The sequence below is a fragment of the Sebastes fasciatus genome, chromosome 4 (genome assembly GCF_043250625.1).
Source record: "Sebastes fasciatus isolate fSebFas1 chromosome 4, fSebFas1.pri, whole genome shotgun sequence".
Taxonomy (NCBI): Eukaryota; Metazoa; Chordata; class Actinopteri; order Perciformes; family Sebastidae; genus Sebastes; species Sebastes fasciatus.
This window is the reverse complement of record NC_133798.1, coordinates 37,821,025-37,837,966: the sequence shown is the minus strand read 5'-3', so window position 1 is coordinate 37,837,966 and position 16,942 is coordinate 37,821,025. Positions and strand designations below refer to the sequence as shown.

General features: G+C 42.0%; 1 protein-coding gene across 5 annotated transcripts in view; it reads left to right on the top strand.

The window, feature by feature from the left end:
• srpk2 (SRSF protein kinase 2) overlaps positions 1-16,942 on the top strand; it is an 89,611-nt gene that overhangs the window by 55,236 nt on the left and 17,433 nt on the right. For all 5 annotated transcript variants that reach the window (XM_074634200.1, XM_074634198.1, XM_074634197.1 and 2 more), the window contains 8 exons: positions 5,275-5,426; positions 7,287-7,395; positions 8,345-8,432; positions 8,832-8,919; positions 9,572-9,678; positions 12,490-12,655; positions 15,484-15,524; positions 16,341-16,671. In XM_074634200.1, the coding sequence (XP_074490301.1) occupies positions 5,275-5,426; positions 7,287-7,395; positions 8,345-8,432; positions 8,832-8,919; positions 9,572-9,678; positions 12,490-12,655; positions 15,484-15,524; positions 16,341-16,671 (1,082 nt within the window). The remainder of the gene's footprint in view (positions 1-5,274; positions 5,427-7,286; positions 7,396-8,344; positions 8,433-8,831; positions 8,920-9,571; positions 9,679-12,489; positions 12,656-15,483; positions 15,525-16,340; positions 16,672-16,942) is intronic.

Sequence of the window (16,942 nt, the reverse complement as noted above, 5' to 3'; positions counted from 1 at the left end):
GCTCTGCAGTTGCCATGGCAACGCACCAAGAGGCTCCATCATGTGTCTGAGCCTGTGACCGCAATTTTATAACAGCTCACAAAGCGCTGGCTGTGTGTGTGTGTTTATATATATATATTTATTTATTTTTTTCCCCCTATCTCTTAATTTAGCATTTGATCATGTTGCCGGTGCCGTGAGGTGACGCTGAATAAGAAGTGTTTGTGAGACTTGGTTTTCTAATTCAAGTCTCACCGAGACATCATTGAAAAAACAGCACGTTTGTGAATTCAATTGAGTCATGATGAGGAAATGTTGGGTTGATTGAAAATGTCAGCCTCCCCCCATCCCCCAGTGTTGATGGATGTGAGAGCTCTGTTCTCTCATCACACGTTGTTTTACAGAAGTTCATGTATTACAAGATTGTGGAAGGAGAACTCATCTGACGAAAACACAATGAAACGTGGAAGTAGCTCTATTCCCCCAATCACAATCAATGTGGACACATTTGTTGGATGGCGTTCATACATTCACACTGTGGTTACTGCAGGTACAGCATGCAGTGGTGGTGTTCAGCAGAGGTTCCCAACATTTGTGTGCCTAGAGCTTGCATATGTCGAAGACAAGGTCAACCAAAGAGTGAACTTTCCCCTGTTTTTATTTGAATGATTTTCAGAGGCCATAAGAGGTAAAGTTATCCAGTAGTTCGCAAGACAAAAAAAAAGCAAAGAACTAAGGCTGTCCTCGACAGAAAAGAAAGAACTAACACTCATACGATTTTGGCGACTAATCGATTAGTTGATTTAATCAACAAATCAAACAAAGAATCATACAAAAGCACCACTTTAAAGGTCCCATATTGTAAAAAGTGAGATTTTCATGTCTTTTATATTATAAAGCAGGTTTAAGTGCTATATAAATACTGTTAAACTATCAAAACGCTCAATATACGGAGAAATACACACAGCCAGTATTCAGAAATTGTGCGTTTGAAACAAGCCGTTAGGATTTCTTTCTATTTGTGATGTCACAAATATACAATATTTAGACCATTACGCGGATTTAAACGTAAACATTTTAAATGTGTCCCAGTTTATTTCCTGTTGCAGTGGCTGTAAGTAACATCAGCTGACAAGAAGTAAACATGGACCCAAACTGTTGCCTAGCAACGCAATTCCGTTGCAATTCCGTTGGAATGTGCTAAAACGGAGCGTTTCAGACAGAGGGTGAATACAGGTATATTCAGACAGACAGTATGAGGAAAATAAAGTGTTTTTTGAGCATTACAGCATGTAAACATGTTCTAGTAGAAACACAAAATACAAGTATGAACCTGAAAATGAGCACGATATGGGGCCTTTAAATCTTTTGTTTACCAGAGATGTGCTCATCAGTTTCTTGGAAATAAGTCATCCAGCATGAAAAAAGCATAAAAAACAACAACTAATCGACTAAAGAAATCCTAGTGGACTACCAAAACGACAGATTAGTCGACTAAATCGACTAAGGGGGGGCAGCCCTACAAAGAGCAGAGGAACGTGTGAAATAATAAATGTAATGGGCATAGCGTAAATGTCTTTTCTGACCCCTCAGATTGAGCTTGGCGACCCCTTGGGGTGTCCCGACCTTCAAGTTGGAAACCAATGTACAGTAATGTACAGTAATGAACAGTAATGAACAGTAATGAATAGTGGGCTAATTAGACCAAAATAGATTAAATGCATGAAATTTCGTAGGACTGATCAGGAAGTATTCAAAGGTAACTTTGGTATTTTTCAACCTGGACATCTGACTAATGGGGACAATAATTTCTGAAATTGGTCCAGTATTGAGGGAGAGCGCTGTAACCGGCAGCCGTGAAAAAGCTGCGACGGCAAGTGTGCGGCGTCACTTTAACGTTACGTTCACTAAAAGTGCTTGTTTTAGCCACTGACAGGCTCAGATTGTTATTAAAGGACCCTACAGAGAATTAAAATGTTTTTCTTACCTTTCACTTGATCCGGTCTGTTTGTTATTGTGTCCAAGTAGCTCAAGGAGAAGTTGTGAAATCTGAATATCCGTATACTCAAATAACTACTGACGTCCTTCGAATTCAAAGACCTCATCCACATCGTTGAGATCATCTAAATATTCAGCCATGACATTGTAAATCTTTTAGATAACACTGAGCTACGCTTTCTGTCCTCCAACACAACAAACTCTGCCCGGCTGGCTCGCACGTTTCCACCATGGATGCATTCCACTATTCCACCGTTATCTCTCGACAACACGTCACCTCGCCAGATTTCAGAGCGAGACTTCTCCTTAAGCAATACTTTCGATTATGTCAGACACTTATAATAACAATCCGAGCCTGTTATGGCAAAAACAAGCACTTTTAGTGGACGTAAATGACGGCGCCAGCTTGCCCCAATAGCACCATATTGCAGCCTGTGCGCAGCTGCTGTCCGCAGCGCTCTCCCTCAATACTGGACCAACTTCAGATATTGTTGTCCCTGTTAGTCAGTTAGACACATGGGAAAATACCGGAAAAATACTGAAGTTACCCTTTAACATAACAAATCTGAAAAGCACCAGAGCTTGCAGAGCTTGCAGTGTCCTGACACAATTAGTACAGTTCCAAATAGCCATGTGTGCCGTCATGGCAGCGACCTAACGCGAGATGCTGAACCCCCCCCACTGCCTGATCAATCATGGTATACGTCAGCCTGGATAAACGCTCAGAAAGCAGCCGGGCCTGGAGGAAGAAGCAGCCTGCGCTTCTCTCTCATAGGCTCAGTTCCATTTTAGACGAGCAAAAGGAAGCTCTGTTAACCGAGAGATGATCTGTTATTATATTCTATCTATGTCATTAATCATGTAATACATTTTAAGAATACCTGCTACCGTAACACTACATTCTTCCAGGATTAAAAAAATATTTTTTTCTGATTTTGGATGGTATCCATGTTTCTAGTGATTCATGTCTGAGGTGCTGGGTGGGTGTCGATCGGTTCGACCTGACTGTCTGAGAGCTACGAGATTTCTCCGAAAATCTGAATTGATAAGAATTCTGCGTCTGGGAATACCCCAAACTACTGCCGTCATCTGATTTCTCCGTATTTGTGTGCATGCATGTAAACATAGTAAGTGTATAACTGGAAATATGTTTTTCATTTTTTCTCTATAATTTATCTGAAAACTGTTATGTTCATTTTGCACTAAAGTTTTTAATCAAATGAGAAACACAAACAGGCTTTACCATGTGGTTATTTCATGAAGAATATTTATTTATTGCATTACCAGAAAACATGTTATCGTGTTATATATCGTTATTAAGATATGAAATGACCTATATCAGGATAGAAGATTTTGACCGTAGTTTAGATATTTTGGCTTGAAATCTTTCATAGCATTAGATCTTAAACTCTTGAGAACATATAAATCTTTTTAGATAAAAACACAATATAACAATTGAAATCAATGTGATTTTTTTTTTTTGCTTTGACTACCTGATTTTGAATACTTAAAGCTGCAGTAGGCAGTATATATTGTTAGCATCATTGGGCAAAAATTCCATAATAACCTTTCAGCATATTGTAATTAAAGTGTTCTGAGAGATAACTAGACTTCTGCTCCTCCTTATGGCTCTGTTTTCAGGCTTTAAAACCAATCACAGGTCATTTCATTGAGAGAGCGTTCCTATTGGCTGTGCTCTGGACATGTGACCAGAACTTGGCGTTCCTTCACCAGATTCCACAATGGCGGCGACGTCACAAACGTTCTCATTTTACAGCTAAAGCGTGCACTACAAGATGATTCTGAGAACATCTGAGGAGAGAAATAGGCATTAACGTAACAGAATATTGATTCATATTTGATCAGCGCTGCCTAGTTTGACCGTTTGGTCAGAGTTGGCGAGTGATTGACAGCCGGCTCTCATAGACAGCAGATGGACAGCAGACCTCAGATCAGCTCTTACTGCTTGTTTTCCTCCGGTCTGTGTAATCTTGCAGATGCCGTTAGGAGCACCGGAGGACACAGAAGATGATTTTTTTCAGGTTACCTGTTTCATGCACTTCTGTCACGATATAGCGACCGCTTTATAAAACTAACTTTTTTTTATCATATTTGCTCCGTTCTCGCCTACTGATGCTTTAAGAACGTGAATTGATATTAAGATGATCCTGTGGTTATACTATCACAGTATTAATGTTGTCTGCATCAACTATGCCAAGTCATGATCTTGGAGAAGACCTCTTGTGTTTTGCTCTAGTGTCAATCTGAGAGTTCAGGAATAACCATTGTGTTTGGGTTTGACTCTACAGAAGTGGTTGTACAAGTAATAAGTTCCCTAAGCACCTTTTAGACATGAATTGTTGGTGCGGCTGTGGCTCATGAGATAGAGCTGGTCGTCCACCAATTGGAAGATCGGTGGTTCGACCCCCGACTCCTACAGCCCGCATGTCGAAGTGTCATTGAGCAAGATACTGAATCCCAAATTGCTCTCGAAGGCTGAGCCATCGGTGTTTGAATGAGCATCTAGATTAGACCCTGATGGGCTGGTTAGCAGTCTCTGCCATCAGCGTATGAATGTGTGAATGCTGACATGTAGTGTAAAGCGCTTTGAGTGGTCAGATCACTAGAAAGGAGCTATATAAATGCAAATCCATTTAACCTCAATTGTTGATTTTATTGTGTCAAAAAAAACAACAACTCTCCAACTTAAAACTGATAAATATGTATCTAAGCATGTTCTGCACGTAGGCTCTCGCTTCTACCTGCAGAAAATGCTTGAATAAATATCAGTTAGCTGGGTTTTATTTGTTTTAACTGTTTTATATTGCTCACTTCTGATGGTTTTATTGTATTGCAATCCAAAAACGTTCCTGCTGTTGTGATGTCATTCTCTTTTCTTTTTTTTTTGACTCTGTTGCTTAAATTTGTTCAGCAACACTGACTATTGACGGTCATGCCCACTGTAGGTCTTCTTTTAAACCCAGACGTATATAAACGTCACTTCCTGAGCTTTTTGTTTTGATCTCTGCATGAAAGAGCTGTCTGACACAATGTGTTCAGAGCAGCAGATGTAAAAAGCTTTCCTGAACTTAGTACTGGATGAATCACTGTTGTGACTGAATGATGCCAGTCAGCAACACGTTATTATTTAGGTATTAGTCATCTGCACTTGAAGCTCAGTCTACAGTTGCACTCTGCTGTGAGTCACAGCTAGAGAAAAGAAAAACTGTTGGGGAGGTGGGTTCCCAGTGAAAAGTTACCTGTTATGTAACTGTCATCCCACCTTTGTGTCTCCAGGCCTGAGACCCAGCAGAAAGCCCCGGTGACCGCCCCTCCTCCCCCGCCGCCCCCTCCGCCTCCCCCTGAGCCAGCAGGGCCCCCGGAGCCGGAGGAGGAGATCCTGGGCTCCGACGATGAGGAGCAGGAGGACCCCGCGGACTACTGCAAAGGTCAGAACGACACACAGACAGACACATCTGTCCCAGCCTGTTACTTCCCCCCCTCTCTACATCTGTCGTACAGAGCTCACACTGTCTCCTCTCTCTCCAATCACGTCTGTAATTCTTTCCCTCATTTCTCCCTCCGTGCTGATGGGATTTGCAGCAGCGTCGTCGTAGCCATCAGTGTGCAGCGCTCGGTAGTTGCGACACCAGCGTTTCAAGGTTGTTTGGTTGTTGCCAGGAAGGAGCGGCAGCCTAGTTTCCTGCAGAGGCTCAGGACGCCAACGGCTGTGCTGTCTCTGCTAAGAGGTTCATTATCATTACACCCGCTCTGTTTCAAGATGCTACTCCCGTTCTGTCAACGCTGTCGAACATTTACACATCATTCGATATCTGTAGGAAAAACTAGTGCCGTGTGTTTTAAATATTATTCTGCTGTTATCACTCTAACCATGATGTCTTTTAATCATATGCTGGTTGAGGGTGTTTTGGAAGAAGCGCAGCCAAACTGTCAGATCTCACTTCAGTAAGATGAAAGTACAACATCTCTGTTATGTATTTTGGCTTCTTCTCATCGGCTCTCTGTTCAAAATGACTGATTCTCCTCATAAAGCCCTTCATGTGTTCAGTCTTTTATTTCTGAACATTTTAAGACATTTAATAACCCTCTTAGGAGACGTGCATAATTATTATCAGCAGTAGTAATAGTATTATTCGTAGTGTTCTGTATACATATTTCGGCCTGCCCACCCATCTTCTTGTGTGTCTGCGCTATTTTACTTAAGATTCACCAATTTTGTGTTCAATAAAATACACCTACAACAAACGTAACCCTGGCAAGCTCGACGTCTCTCTCTGCCAGCTGGTCGTGTCATCATAGTAACAACAAAGAGGATTTTGATGTTTCATTGAGGTAAACATATTCAGCTCCAGGTTGAAGCATCACAAACAATTACCGAGTTATGTTTTGTTTAACCTCTTAACAAGCACCCTCCTTTATGTTTTATCATTGTTTATCATCATAAAGTCAAAGTTACTCTGAGTGATATTAAACCAAATTTACAGACGCACATACAGTACATAGTTAAAATGTGTTATGATTTTAATTTTACTGTTCTGTTTTGTGTGCACTCCGGTTGTCACGGTGATATTCTGATACCAACTTCGGGCCTCCAATAGGCGATTTAGAATCCCTTTAAATTATTAGTTTTATTAATATTATTATTAATATTATTAATCCCATTTAAATGCAAGAGGTTGAAGAATTATTTTATACATCAGTCTATCTTGTTGCTAAACCAAAATCAGTGTGCTGCTAAATGATGATCTGAGGATATAATGTGATATTGTTTAATTGTCATGACTGTTTGAATGTGTTTTGTAGGTCTACAAAAGTGTCATATGTGTAATTGTATGTTTGATCTGTCTGTAAACTTCTTGAACGGAACTGAATCGTATCGTATCTTATCTTATCTTATCTTATCTTATCGTATCGTATCGTATCGTATCGTATCGTATCGTATCGTATCGTATCGTATCGCATCGCATCGTATCGCATCGCATCGTATCGCATCGTATCGTATTTGGTTATTTCCCAGGTCTAATTTGGAACATTTAAGGATTTTTTTTATTGTTATCATACCTTCACTAGATGCTACCTGTCACTAGAAATGTTTCTTTGTGCTGTACTTTCCATCTGCTTCTCCTTATTAATCCACAACACTTCTCTCCCGTCTCAGTTTGACCTCCCTCCCTCTCTGCTGCTCTCCCTCCACGTCTTACTCACTAATGGATTTCACGTCATCGGCTGGTTATCACTAACAGTCGCCTGTAACCTTCATCCTCTCTCTCTCTCTTTATCCCTCTCAGGAGGGTACCATCCGGTGAAGATCGGGGATTTGTTCAACGGGAGGTACCATGTGATCAGGAAGTTGGGGTGGGGCCACTTCTCCACCGTATGGCTATGCTGGGACATACAGTGAGTCACACACACACACACACACGCACACGCACACGCACACGCACACGCACGCACACACACACACACACACACACACGCATATACACACAGTATAGTACGGTATAGTAGACTCACACACTCACCTCAAACACCTCAACACGCCCCGTCACACACCAACACGTGCACACAAAGGCTCTTCTTGCTGTCCTTCACTTCACCTTGCTCTATCTCTCACACACACACACACACACACACACATACACATACACACACACACACACACATCATATAAACCACCCATGCACCTGTTGACACAAGCTGGCACGTTACCACGACGACGGACGGTTGCAACCAACACCACATGGCACCAAAGCCATGCATTTGCACTATTATGTTGTTTCTGTGTTCACGTGGCAACCAGGCGGGATGGATGACAGTATCATCAACCCAGTGTCACCTTTCCCTGACACACACACGCACACACACACACACACACTCACTAATTGACTCACGTCGCTGGTGTTAATTACACTAATGGTGGTCAAAAACCAGTGAGTTGGAGTTGGGTTACTTACAGTCAGTCACAATCCTTGACAAAGGTCATATTCACTGTGTCAACATTAAGACGTGTGTTCTCTCAACATGCAGAAGTTTATAGTCTTCCTGACTGAACTTACAATAGAGCTTCATTTGGTGAATAAAGCATGGCGTGCTGGAGAAGAGCTCTGATTGACTTCTGCCATTAGTGTTAATGTTATTTTTCTATGTTATGAAATGCCACATTGCCACATTTGCATTTCCAGCGGCAGTGTGGGCAGTGTGAACGATACCTGAGCAAAATGTGTAATAAAGTCATGGCGAGGGATGTTTTATAATATCGATACGGACACATTAATCAGCATTACCGGCTTCAACAGCCCGTTTAGTATGAAAGTAACTGCACATATCTTGTGTTTGTCATTAACAGAGTGAAGAACTTTGTGGCGATGAAGGTGGTGAAGAGCGCTCAGCATTACACGGAGACGGCGCTGGATGAGATCAAACTGCTGCGATGTGTGAGGATCTGATTAGTTTGACATTTAAGTGTTCGTTTTGTGTTTCCTTTCTTTCTTCTTACCATCCTTTTCTGCTCGATTATCTCATCTATTTCCTCCTGTTCTTCCCTCTTTTCCTCCCTCCTCACACCTTGCAACAGAAACACTACAGATTCAGTGGTCATTTATCTTGCATGTTGGATGCAGAGTACTGTCATCTCAGAATCAATTTTTCAACATCTTTATCCCCTACATCCATCTCCCTTGCCCTCTTTTCCTCTGCCTTTCTCTTTCTCCTTCACTCATCCCATTCCCTCTTTCTTACCTTTTTTTTCATCTCTCTTTGTTTTTACCCTACTTCATCTCCTGTTCCTTCTTCCGGTCACGTTTGTTTCATCTCTTCGTCCTCTTGTCCTCCAGGTGAGAGAGAGCGACCCTGCCGACCCCAACAAGGACATGGTGGTTCAGCTGATAGACGACTTCAAGATCTCTGGAGTCAACGGCATACGTATCCCCATCAGAAGAGAGAGTGTATCAGTGTGTTCCAATCCACGTACTTCCAGAAGTACACTTCAATGTAGTGCACTTTGTGCACTCTGTACTCACTTGAGTAGTGTGTAAATTTCAGCGGGGTAGGGTCGTTTCAAATCGAATATTCTGCGGCGCACTGACCGGAAATGACGATCGCAACATTTGACTGTGGCTCGCTACCCGTCAAAATATCTTCTGAAAAAAAATGAAAGCAGAGTGGAAATTACTTTTCCAACGTCGTCGCCTACTCCTACGATGTGTCCTCCTGTTGGCTGAAAATGCACCGGTATGTTTACGTATTGTATTGTTTAATTCTGTTATCTACGTATGTTTGAATAGTGGTCGTGGCTCCGCCCCTTCCGCTACGCAGCCAAGGTGGCGAAAGTTGAGTGTGGAAAGTTTCCAGCGTTCCACACTCAACGATCTGACCGTTTTGAGTACAACATCCGGGTACTTTGAGTGCACTGCATTTTGCCGTACTTCCCAGTGTGAACGCACTTATGCACTCAAAATAGTAAGTGTAAGTACAGAAGTACGCGGATTGGAACACACTGTGTGTGTTTGTATGTGTGTTTGTATGTGTGAGTGACAGACATGTGATAATGTGAGTCCTTGACTGTCCATCCCAGATGTGTGTATGGTGTTCGAGGTGCTCGGCCACCACCTGCTGAAGTGGATTATTAAATCCAACTACCAAGGTCTGCCGCTGCCGTGTGTCAAGAGCATTATCAAACAGGTAAGGACACAAACACACACACCAAATCTATTTATAGACAGTATAGCTGACATTGCTGACTGTATTTCCACAATATTTGGATACATTACGCATCTCACCACTGCCATTAACGTTACATGGATTTCCCCTCAGAGTGGCAGTGCGTTACATATCAAACAAGGTCACATATTTATCAAATATTTGTCCTGAATGGAGCTGTGTCCTTACTTGATTATGACATTTACCAATGGCATGTTTAATCACATTTAACACACGATTCATCTAGTACAGTAACGAGAATTTAATATAAGGCTACGTTCACACTGCTAAATGGTTAGATCATTAACCTCTTCAAAATCTGACGGACACTATTCTGTCTTTCAGTTTTAAACGATAGTAAAGATACTGATATCGTATGAAACTATAAAACATAAGGAATCCGTTGGTACCAACCATGTCATGCTAGCTTGTCGGGGAGGAGGCTAAATAATGCAGCAAACTTACGCTAAATTTTGTGCGAGGAAAAACTGGCATGGCCATTTTCAAAGGGGTCCCTTGACCTCTGACCTCAAGATATGTGAATGAAAATGGGTTCTATGGGTACCCACGAATCTCCCCTTTACAGACATATATGTTTCGGATGCAGTGACACAAAATGGAGTGGTTATTGAAACGAAAGATTCCCGTTGGAGACAACCCAGCTCCAGTAAGAGCTCCACAGCGTGTGGTGAGGAAATATGACCCTGAATACGTTGGATTCATAACGGCAGGGAGGGATGGCTGAGGGGAAGCTGAATATTTATGTGGGTCATTACACCTGACAGTGGCATAACACATATTTATGGTGTTCCAGTTTGTCATTTATTTGGGAAGGTGGTCCTCGGGAAAAATCTTTAGCAATCAGAAGTGGGCCTGAACTCCTGCCCTAGATCCCGTGGAGGGACGCTGACAGATAAGTTAGTTAAAAGTAACTCTCGACATCCTGAAATGTTGGATGAAATCTGTTTCAGTGAAGCCATATTCACATCACGATCCCACCACTCCTGGCTCCGACTCCACACACACCTCCGAACAGAAGAACAGCCATTGCTCCTAATTAAATATTTGGCTCCCATTCTCCTCGTCCTTGTTATCATCTACTACTTATGTACACCAGCGTGCTGCGTGGGACGTCTTTATTATTGTTCTTCTGCACCTGCAGGTCAGTTCAGGACCGTGACCAGATCAATCTGGAATCTGATATTGACCACATTTAAAAAAATAATGTGAACAACCAAACAAAAAAATCATATCTGAGCAATAAATCCAAATTGAGCTCTAAGGCTTGCAGTGTGAACGGAGCCTTTGTCTACTGACAAATCTGTGTTTCATTCGACACACATTAAAAACAAACTGTACGGTATATGACGATGGTGATGATGACAGATGTATGATCACAAATTCAAACAAATTCAACCTTATTTACACATATGCATGTCCTGTGTGCACAGGACAATAAAAGCTAAGGCAAAAAACTAACATTTAGACAGACATTAAAATCTAAAATCTACACTTCACTCAGATCTGGCCGGTACAGTAAATAGTCAACACATGTCCCGTTAAATAATTCTGCAAAATGATGCAAATATTTCCAACAATGACTTCATGAATGTAATAACATTTTAATTTGAAATGCTTCCTGTGTAACATTTAAAAACAGAAACATGTGTTATGCGTTTTATTGACAGATTACCAACTCATGTGGTTTGGGTTACATTTGTGTTTGGAGCTTTTTACTCCGATCCACAAATGCGTGTTGTGTTTAAGTGCTGGTGGAAAACTCAGATGTTTGGCTTTTCATTGTATTCATGTGGAATTTTCAAGTGGGAAAGGTGTTTTTTTCATGTCATATAGTACAGTGTATATTATCAACTTCACTGATGCTTCTGTTTTGTCAGGTCGAGCATGTTGGAGCTGTGTCTCTTCAGTGTCCTGAGCACAGTCTGGACAAAGACATGATTATCAACTCAGCCTCTTTCATAGTTTGATAACAATCAGAGAAGTCATTTGACATTACTGATGAGTAGTTATGCAGCTTTAAGAGTTGGTTGAGTCGATTTTGTTTTTTGATATTTACAAGAAAGATACCTAAAACCAAGCAGACTGCACCTTCTCAGTATTCTTCTGGTACTTTTAAATTAGGCAAGTTAGTGTATCATGAAACATGAATGTGTATTATTGTACTGAGACTGACAGTATGTCTATCTAGAATTCCTCGAGAGGTTAACTTACTGTATTCACAGACTGTAGAAGACTTGAGAGGAAAGAAAGAAAAAGAAGTGGAGGAAGAAATCTAACATATAAAGAGCAAGAGAGACGGACTCACACAGCAAAGTTCACACCCAATACTTGGGCCTAATAATACAGTGCATGCCATTGTGCACTTCACACTTCAGTGCCGCTGCCATCCTAAGACGCAGTGCTTTCAGGCAGCCACCTGATGAGCATGTGAAGTCATTGAGCCGTTTCAGCCGCTGCCAGCCTCCCCCCCCGCCTGCCTCTCGATAGCCAAGCTGAAGATGAGTAGAAATTAAATTTAGAGACGGTTCCCCGCTTCAATCTCAAAGCCTCTGGACAGAAACAAACAAGAGAAGCAGTGAAACACAAACAGCCTCTCCTCTCTCTGGCCTCGGAGAATGACAGGCATTAGAAGAACGGCTAATTTGGCTCTGAAAAAGAGAGAAGGAATGAAAGGGAGGGAGATAAAGAGGGAGAGCGGCCTTGGCTGCATTCTTTAGAAGAGCTGTTTTTCAGTAATAAAATCTGTGTCTGTTTATGTGAATGTGTCTGCAGGTCCTGCAGGGTCTAGACTACCTCCACACGAAATGTAAAATCATCCACACGGACATCAAGCCGGAGAACATCCTGATGTGCGTAGATGACGCCTTTGTGAGGCGTATGGCGATGGAGGCGACCGAATGGCAGAAAGCTGGAGCCCCCCCACCGTCTGGATCAGCAGGTAGACACACAAACACTCACGCTATGGGAGTACTAAAGGAGGTATGCAACATTTTGGCAAGTTTGCTTTCTTGCTGAGAGTTAGATGAGAAGAGGCAATACAGGCTAGCTGTTTCCCTCTGTTTCCAGTCTTTATGCTAAGCTCAGCTAACTTGCTGCTGGCTGTAGCTTCATATGAAGCATACAGACATGAGAGCGCTCGATCTTCTTACCTACTGGGACACGTCCACAGGGGCGTTTTTGGACGTGAGGGATCGCCTTTGCTTCCCAGCATTGGACGCTTGATGTGCTGCCGTTAGGTACTGGCCACCTGATTGGATGAACGCTTTCCCTCGTGGGCTGCTGCTCACAACTTTTAAACCAAAACCAACATGTCTTCTCTTATATTACGAAAATAGTTCAACGAAATGTGTTTCTGAAAAATTTTAATGCGTGAAATAGGGATGTTAATAATTAACCGACATTAAGCATTTTAACCGATTAACGCTATCGGTTAAAATGCTTAAAAGAAATATTAATAATTAATTAAAAGCTGAGCGGCTCGTCACTTTAAGGAGAAAAGCTGGTCCACCTTAACAGCCCACCTTAAGAGGCAGAGCCGGAGTTGCAGGATACAGGAAGTCGGCTCCGGTCTCTCCAGCTCGCCTGAGCGGAGCGGAGGAGTTGTAGTTTTGTAGCATTTATTCACCGACAAATAAACTGTACACACACTGTTACAGTTACATTCACAGCTACAACGCCACCGACAACTCACCACCGCCACTCACACACAGTCTGTCGGAAACTCCTTAAAGTTCCACCGCGCTGACAGTTTATGTGTGGTGCGGCGGCGAGCACGAAGCCACCGGCAATGCTAGAGCTGCTAACGTAGCACAAATACACACACTGTTTGTCGGACACTCGCTGGCGTTCCGCCGGGCAGACACACAGCTGACAACCTGCTAAACTAAACTACATGTGCTGTGGAGACTTTTACTGGGAAAGTGGCTGCATGTCCGCGACACTACACGCAGCATCGTAGCTGCTAAGTTAACGCTCCCGAACGGTGAACTGGGGACTCAGTTATCTGTTGTGCTCGTACACTGCAGCTGGCGAGAGGCACAAATCTTGTCGGTTAGCGGTTAATAATCGGTTAACGAGGGTCGGTTATCGGTTAAGAACATTTTTCAAAATTAACATCCCTAGCGAGAATTAAGCCAGCGAAATCTGTCTTTATTTTAGGTCGACAACCGTTAGTTTAAAAGTTTCTCGGGAGTTCCCAGAGTCGGCGAGTCGTGTCGGACTTCATGATTTGCATGAAGTCGCCTAGACCTCAACTTTATATGCAAATGAGAAGCGGCCAACGTGACGGTCCGTCTCTCGAATCGCGCCGCCACGCTACCAGAATGCATTGCACGGCTGCTTACATAGACAATGAATGGGAAGCTTGGAAAGGACGGATCCTGTGGACACGTACCGTCACTTTTGGCGAGGAAGCCAATAAAGATATTTACCGAAATATAAAACTATTTCTTATAATTTTGCAATTTACATGTAGGTTTTTCCCCCAAAATTTTGCTACCAAGTTATCATTTATTTTACTTGGTAAATTAAAACATGTATAACTTTGGCAGCAGCGTAGCTCCACAGAAACCCAGCATGCAGAGAAGTCTGTTGATTTAGTGTTTTATTTATGCAAGATGCTTCTTCAAAGACATTTCGATTTTAGGTAAAAGGGGAAGCTTGCAGTTCATGTTGTAGGTTAATAGCTCATATTCCTGATTTGATGTTGGCATTCATAGTCAATGCAAATAAATCATGAATCGTCAATAATGTAATAAATCTCTTTTTTGTTTGATATGTTTTTAACGAATGAAAAAAATGTTTAATATTGAAGTGCTCAGGAAACAAAAGAGGAAGCCTTTTGTGCCTTCCCAGTTCCTCGCTTTTTCATCTCCTGTCACCGAGTTCCTCCACTGAAAAGAAAAAAAAGGCGAGTTCTTGACAAACTCGACATGAACCCTGTCCTCCTGCTGAACCCCCACATGAGCTGTCTATTGCTTGCATCAGCGGATGGAGTCTCTTTGAGCTTTAGGGTAACCAATTATACTGCTTACATTTCTACACAATTTAAAGGGCACAGAAGCATCAACTGTCAACACAGAAGGGTTCTGGTGGCGACTGAAGAGGCAAAATAACCAACATGTTTTATTGTCATTAACATTTGTGGACGTGCTTTTATAGCAAAAATGTCCTTTTTTTCTGTTTCATTTGACATCTGTGATGTGTTTCAGGAAAGATTGAAGGAACGAAGGACAAAAATGGCAACATACTTTGGATTGTTTGTGTTATAACAAGTTTATTTAGGAATATTTTTGGTGTTTTATATATTATTGCACCCTCAGTAGATGACACTAAAATCAATCCTAAAATGTATGTTTTGTGCACCACTTTGTCTGTTGGGCGTGAATATTACGAGACCATTTATGGAACTAATGAAAAATGTATGTATGTGTATATATATATATATATGTTTATTACCCACATTGTGATTGTTGTCAGCTGATCGAGGTGACATATATTGTACTATATAGGAGCTACATTCTCAGCCATGAGAAGAATAAACCATAATGTTATGGATCTGGGACAAGTGAGTAAGTTCTGTGGGAGTGTGAATCTTCATTTCACCTACAGATTCTGTACGTACCGGGTGTATAAAACAATCTCTTTTCCAGGCGAGCGGGATGTCGAACGTGGTGTGAACTCAGTTGTTGTTGTTGGTTTGCCGGATTGATGTCGGTGAAAAGTTTGAAGCCTCTGATTGTTGTTGTTTTTCTTTGTGTCTGTCAGTTAGCACAGCCCCCCAGCTCAAACCGGTGAGTACAACAGATGTGAGTATGAAATGAGAGGAGTGCACACACACACACACACACACACACACACACACACACACACACACACACACACACAAACATAAACACACACACACACACACACACAAAGTCAAAAATAAGGTACAGCATTTCACACTGTTTGGTGTGATTTCTGTGATAGCCAGCGGCGGCACAGTGAGGTACTGAGTGCACCACAATATTTATAGGCAATCCTCAAAATGTTTGCAGGTTTTTAAACTGGTTTCAAAGCTCCTACTGCTCTACATTAACAAAGACGGATGTTTAAGGAATCCCTAATAAATTATGCAATTTGCAAACTTTAAAAAATACCAAACTAGATGCAGTAAAATTGGAAATTTGCATGTCACTGTCAGAGGAACTTTCTTTTATATAATATATAGTCGATGCATCTCCAGAACGTAAAAAAAAACGTTTTCAGCTTTTTGTTTCTTCACATAATCAAATAAGATAAGATAACATATTCCTTTATTAGTCCTGCAGTGGGGACATTTGCAGTGTACAGCAGCAAAGAGGATCGTGCAAAAAACAAGAAGCATCAGCTAACACAGTAAGAAAAGAGCTAAACAAAGTGTAACAAATATGAACAATTTAACTATAAGGAAATATAAAAATAGGAGCAGAAATTCCGAGAGACATATAATATTTATTATCCATATACAGTGGAGGTGTTAGTGGACATTACTCACAAATCATCACCCACAATTCAAATAAATATCAAAACTTTTTACTCCTTGAATACCTCGTACTCACTCATGTCCCCCCCCCCTGTGACTCCTGTTTTTTTTGTCCCAGGTGGGGAAGATCTCCAAGAACAAGAAGAAGAAGCTGAAGAAGAAACAGAAGCGCCAGGCCGAGCTACTGGAGAGGCGGATGCTGGAGATCGAAGCTCTGGAGAGAGAGGCCGAGAAGAAAGAGGAGAGAGCCAAAGACGGGGAAGAAGAGAAAGAGGAGCACGAACGCGACCCGTCCTCGCCGCTGCAGCCGCCGACGCCACACCTGGGCCCCAGCATGGCCCTGGGAGAGAGCGACGAGGACGACGACGATGAGGAGGATGGGGAAGACGAGGAGGAGGAGGGAGGAGAGAGAGAGAGGGAGAGGCCCGTCAGGTTGACCAATCATACATGTGAGTCAAGTTTACCAACCGTAATACGATAAATACAGCATGATGTTGAATTAGCATCACAGAGCTTTACTAAATATTGAGATGTGTCGCGGTATTGACGAAAACCGTGATATATATTGATATAATGTTACTAATACACATATGATAATGTGTAAATAATCATGCACCTCTTAAAGCTACAACTTTAAAGGGACTCTATGTAAGAATCAGAAATGTCTTGTTAACAGCGACACCTGTGACCGTGAAGTCAACGAAAGTCACCGTCGGGCTC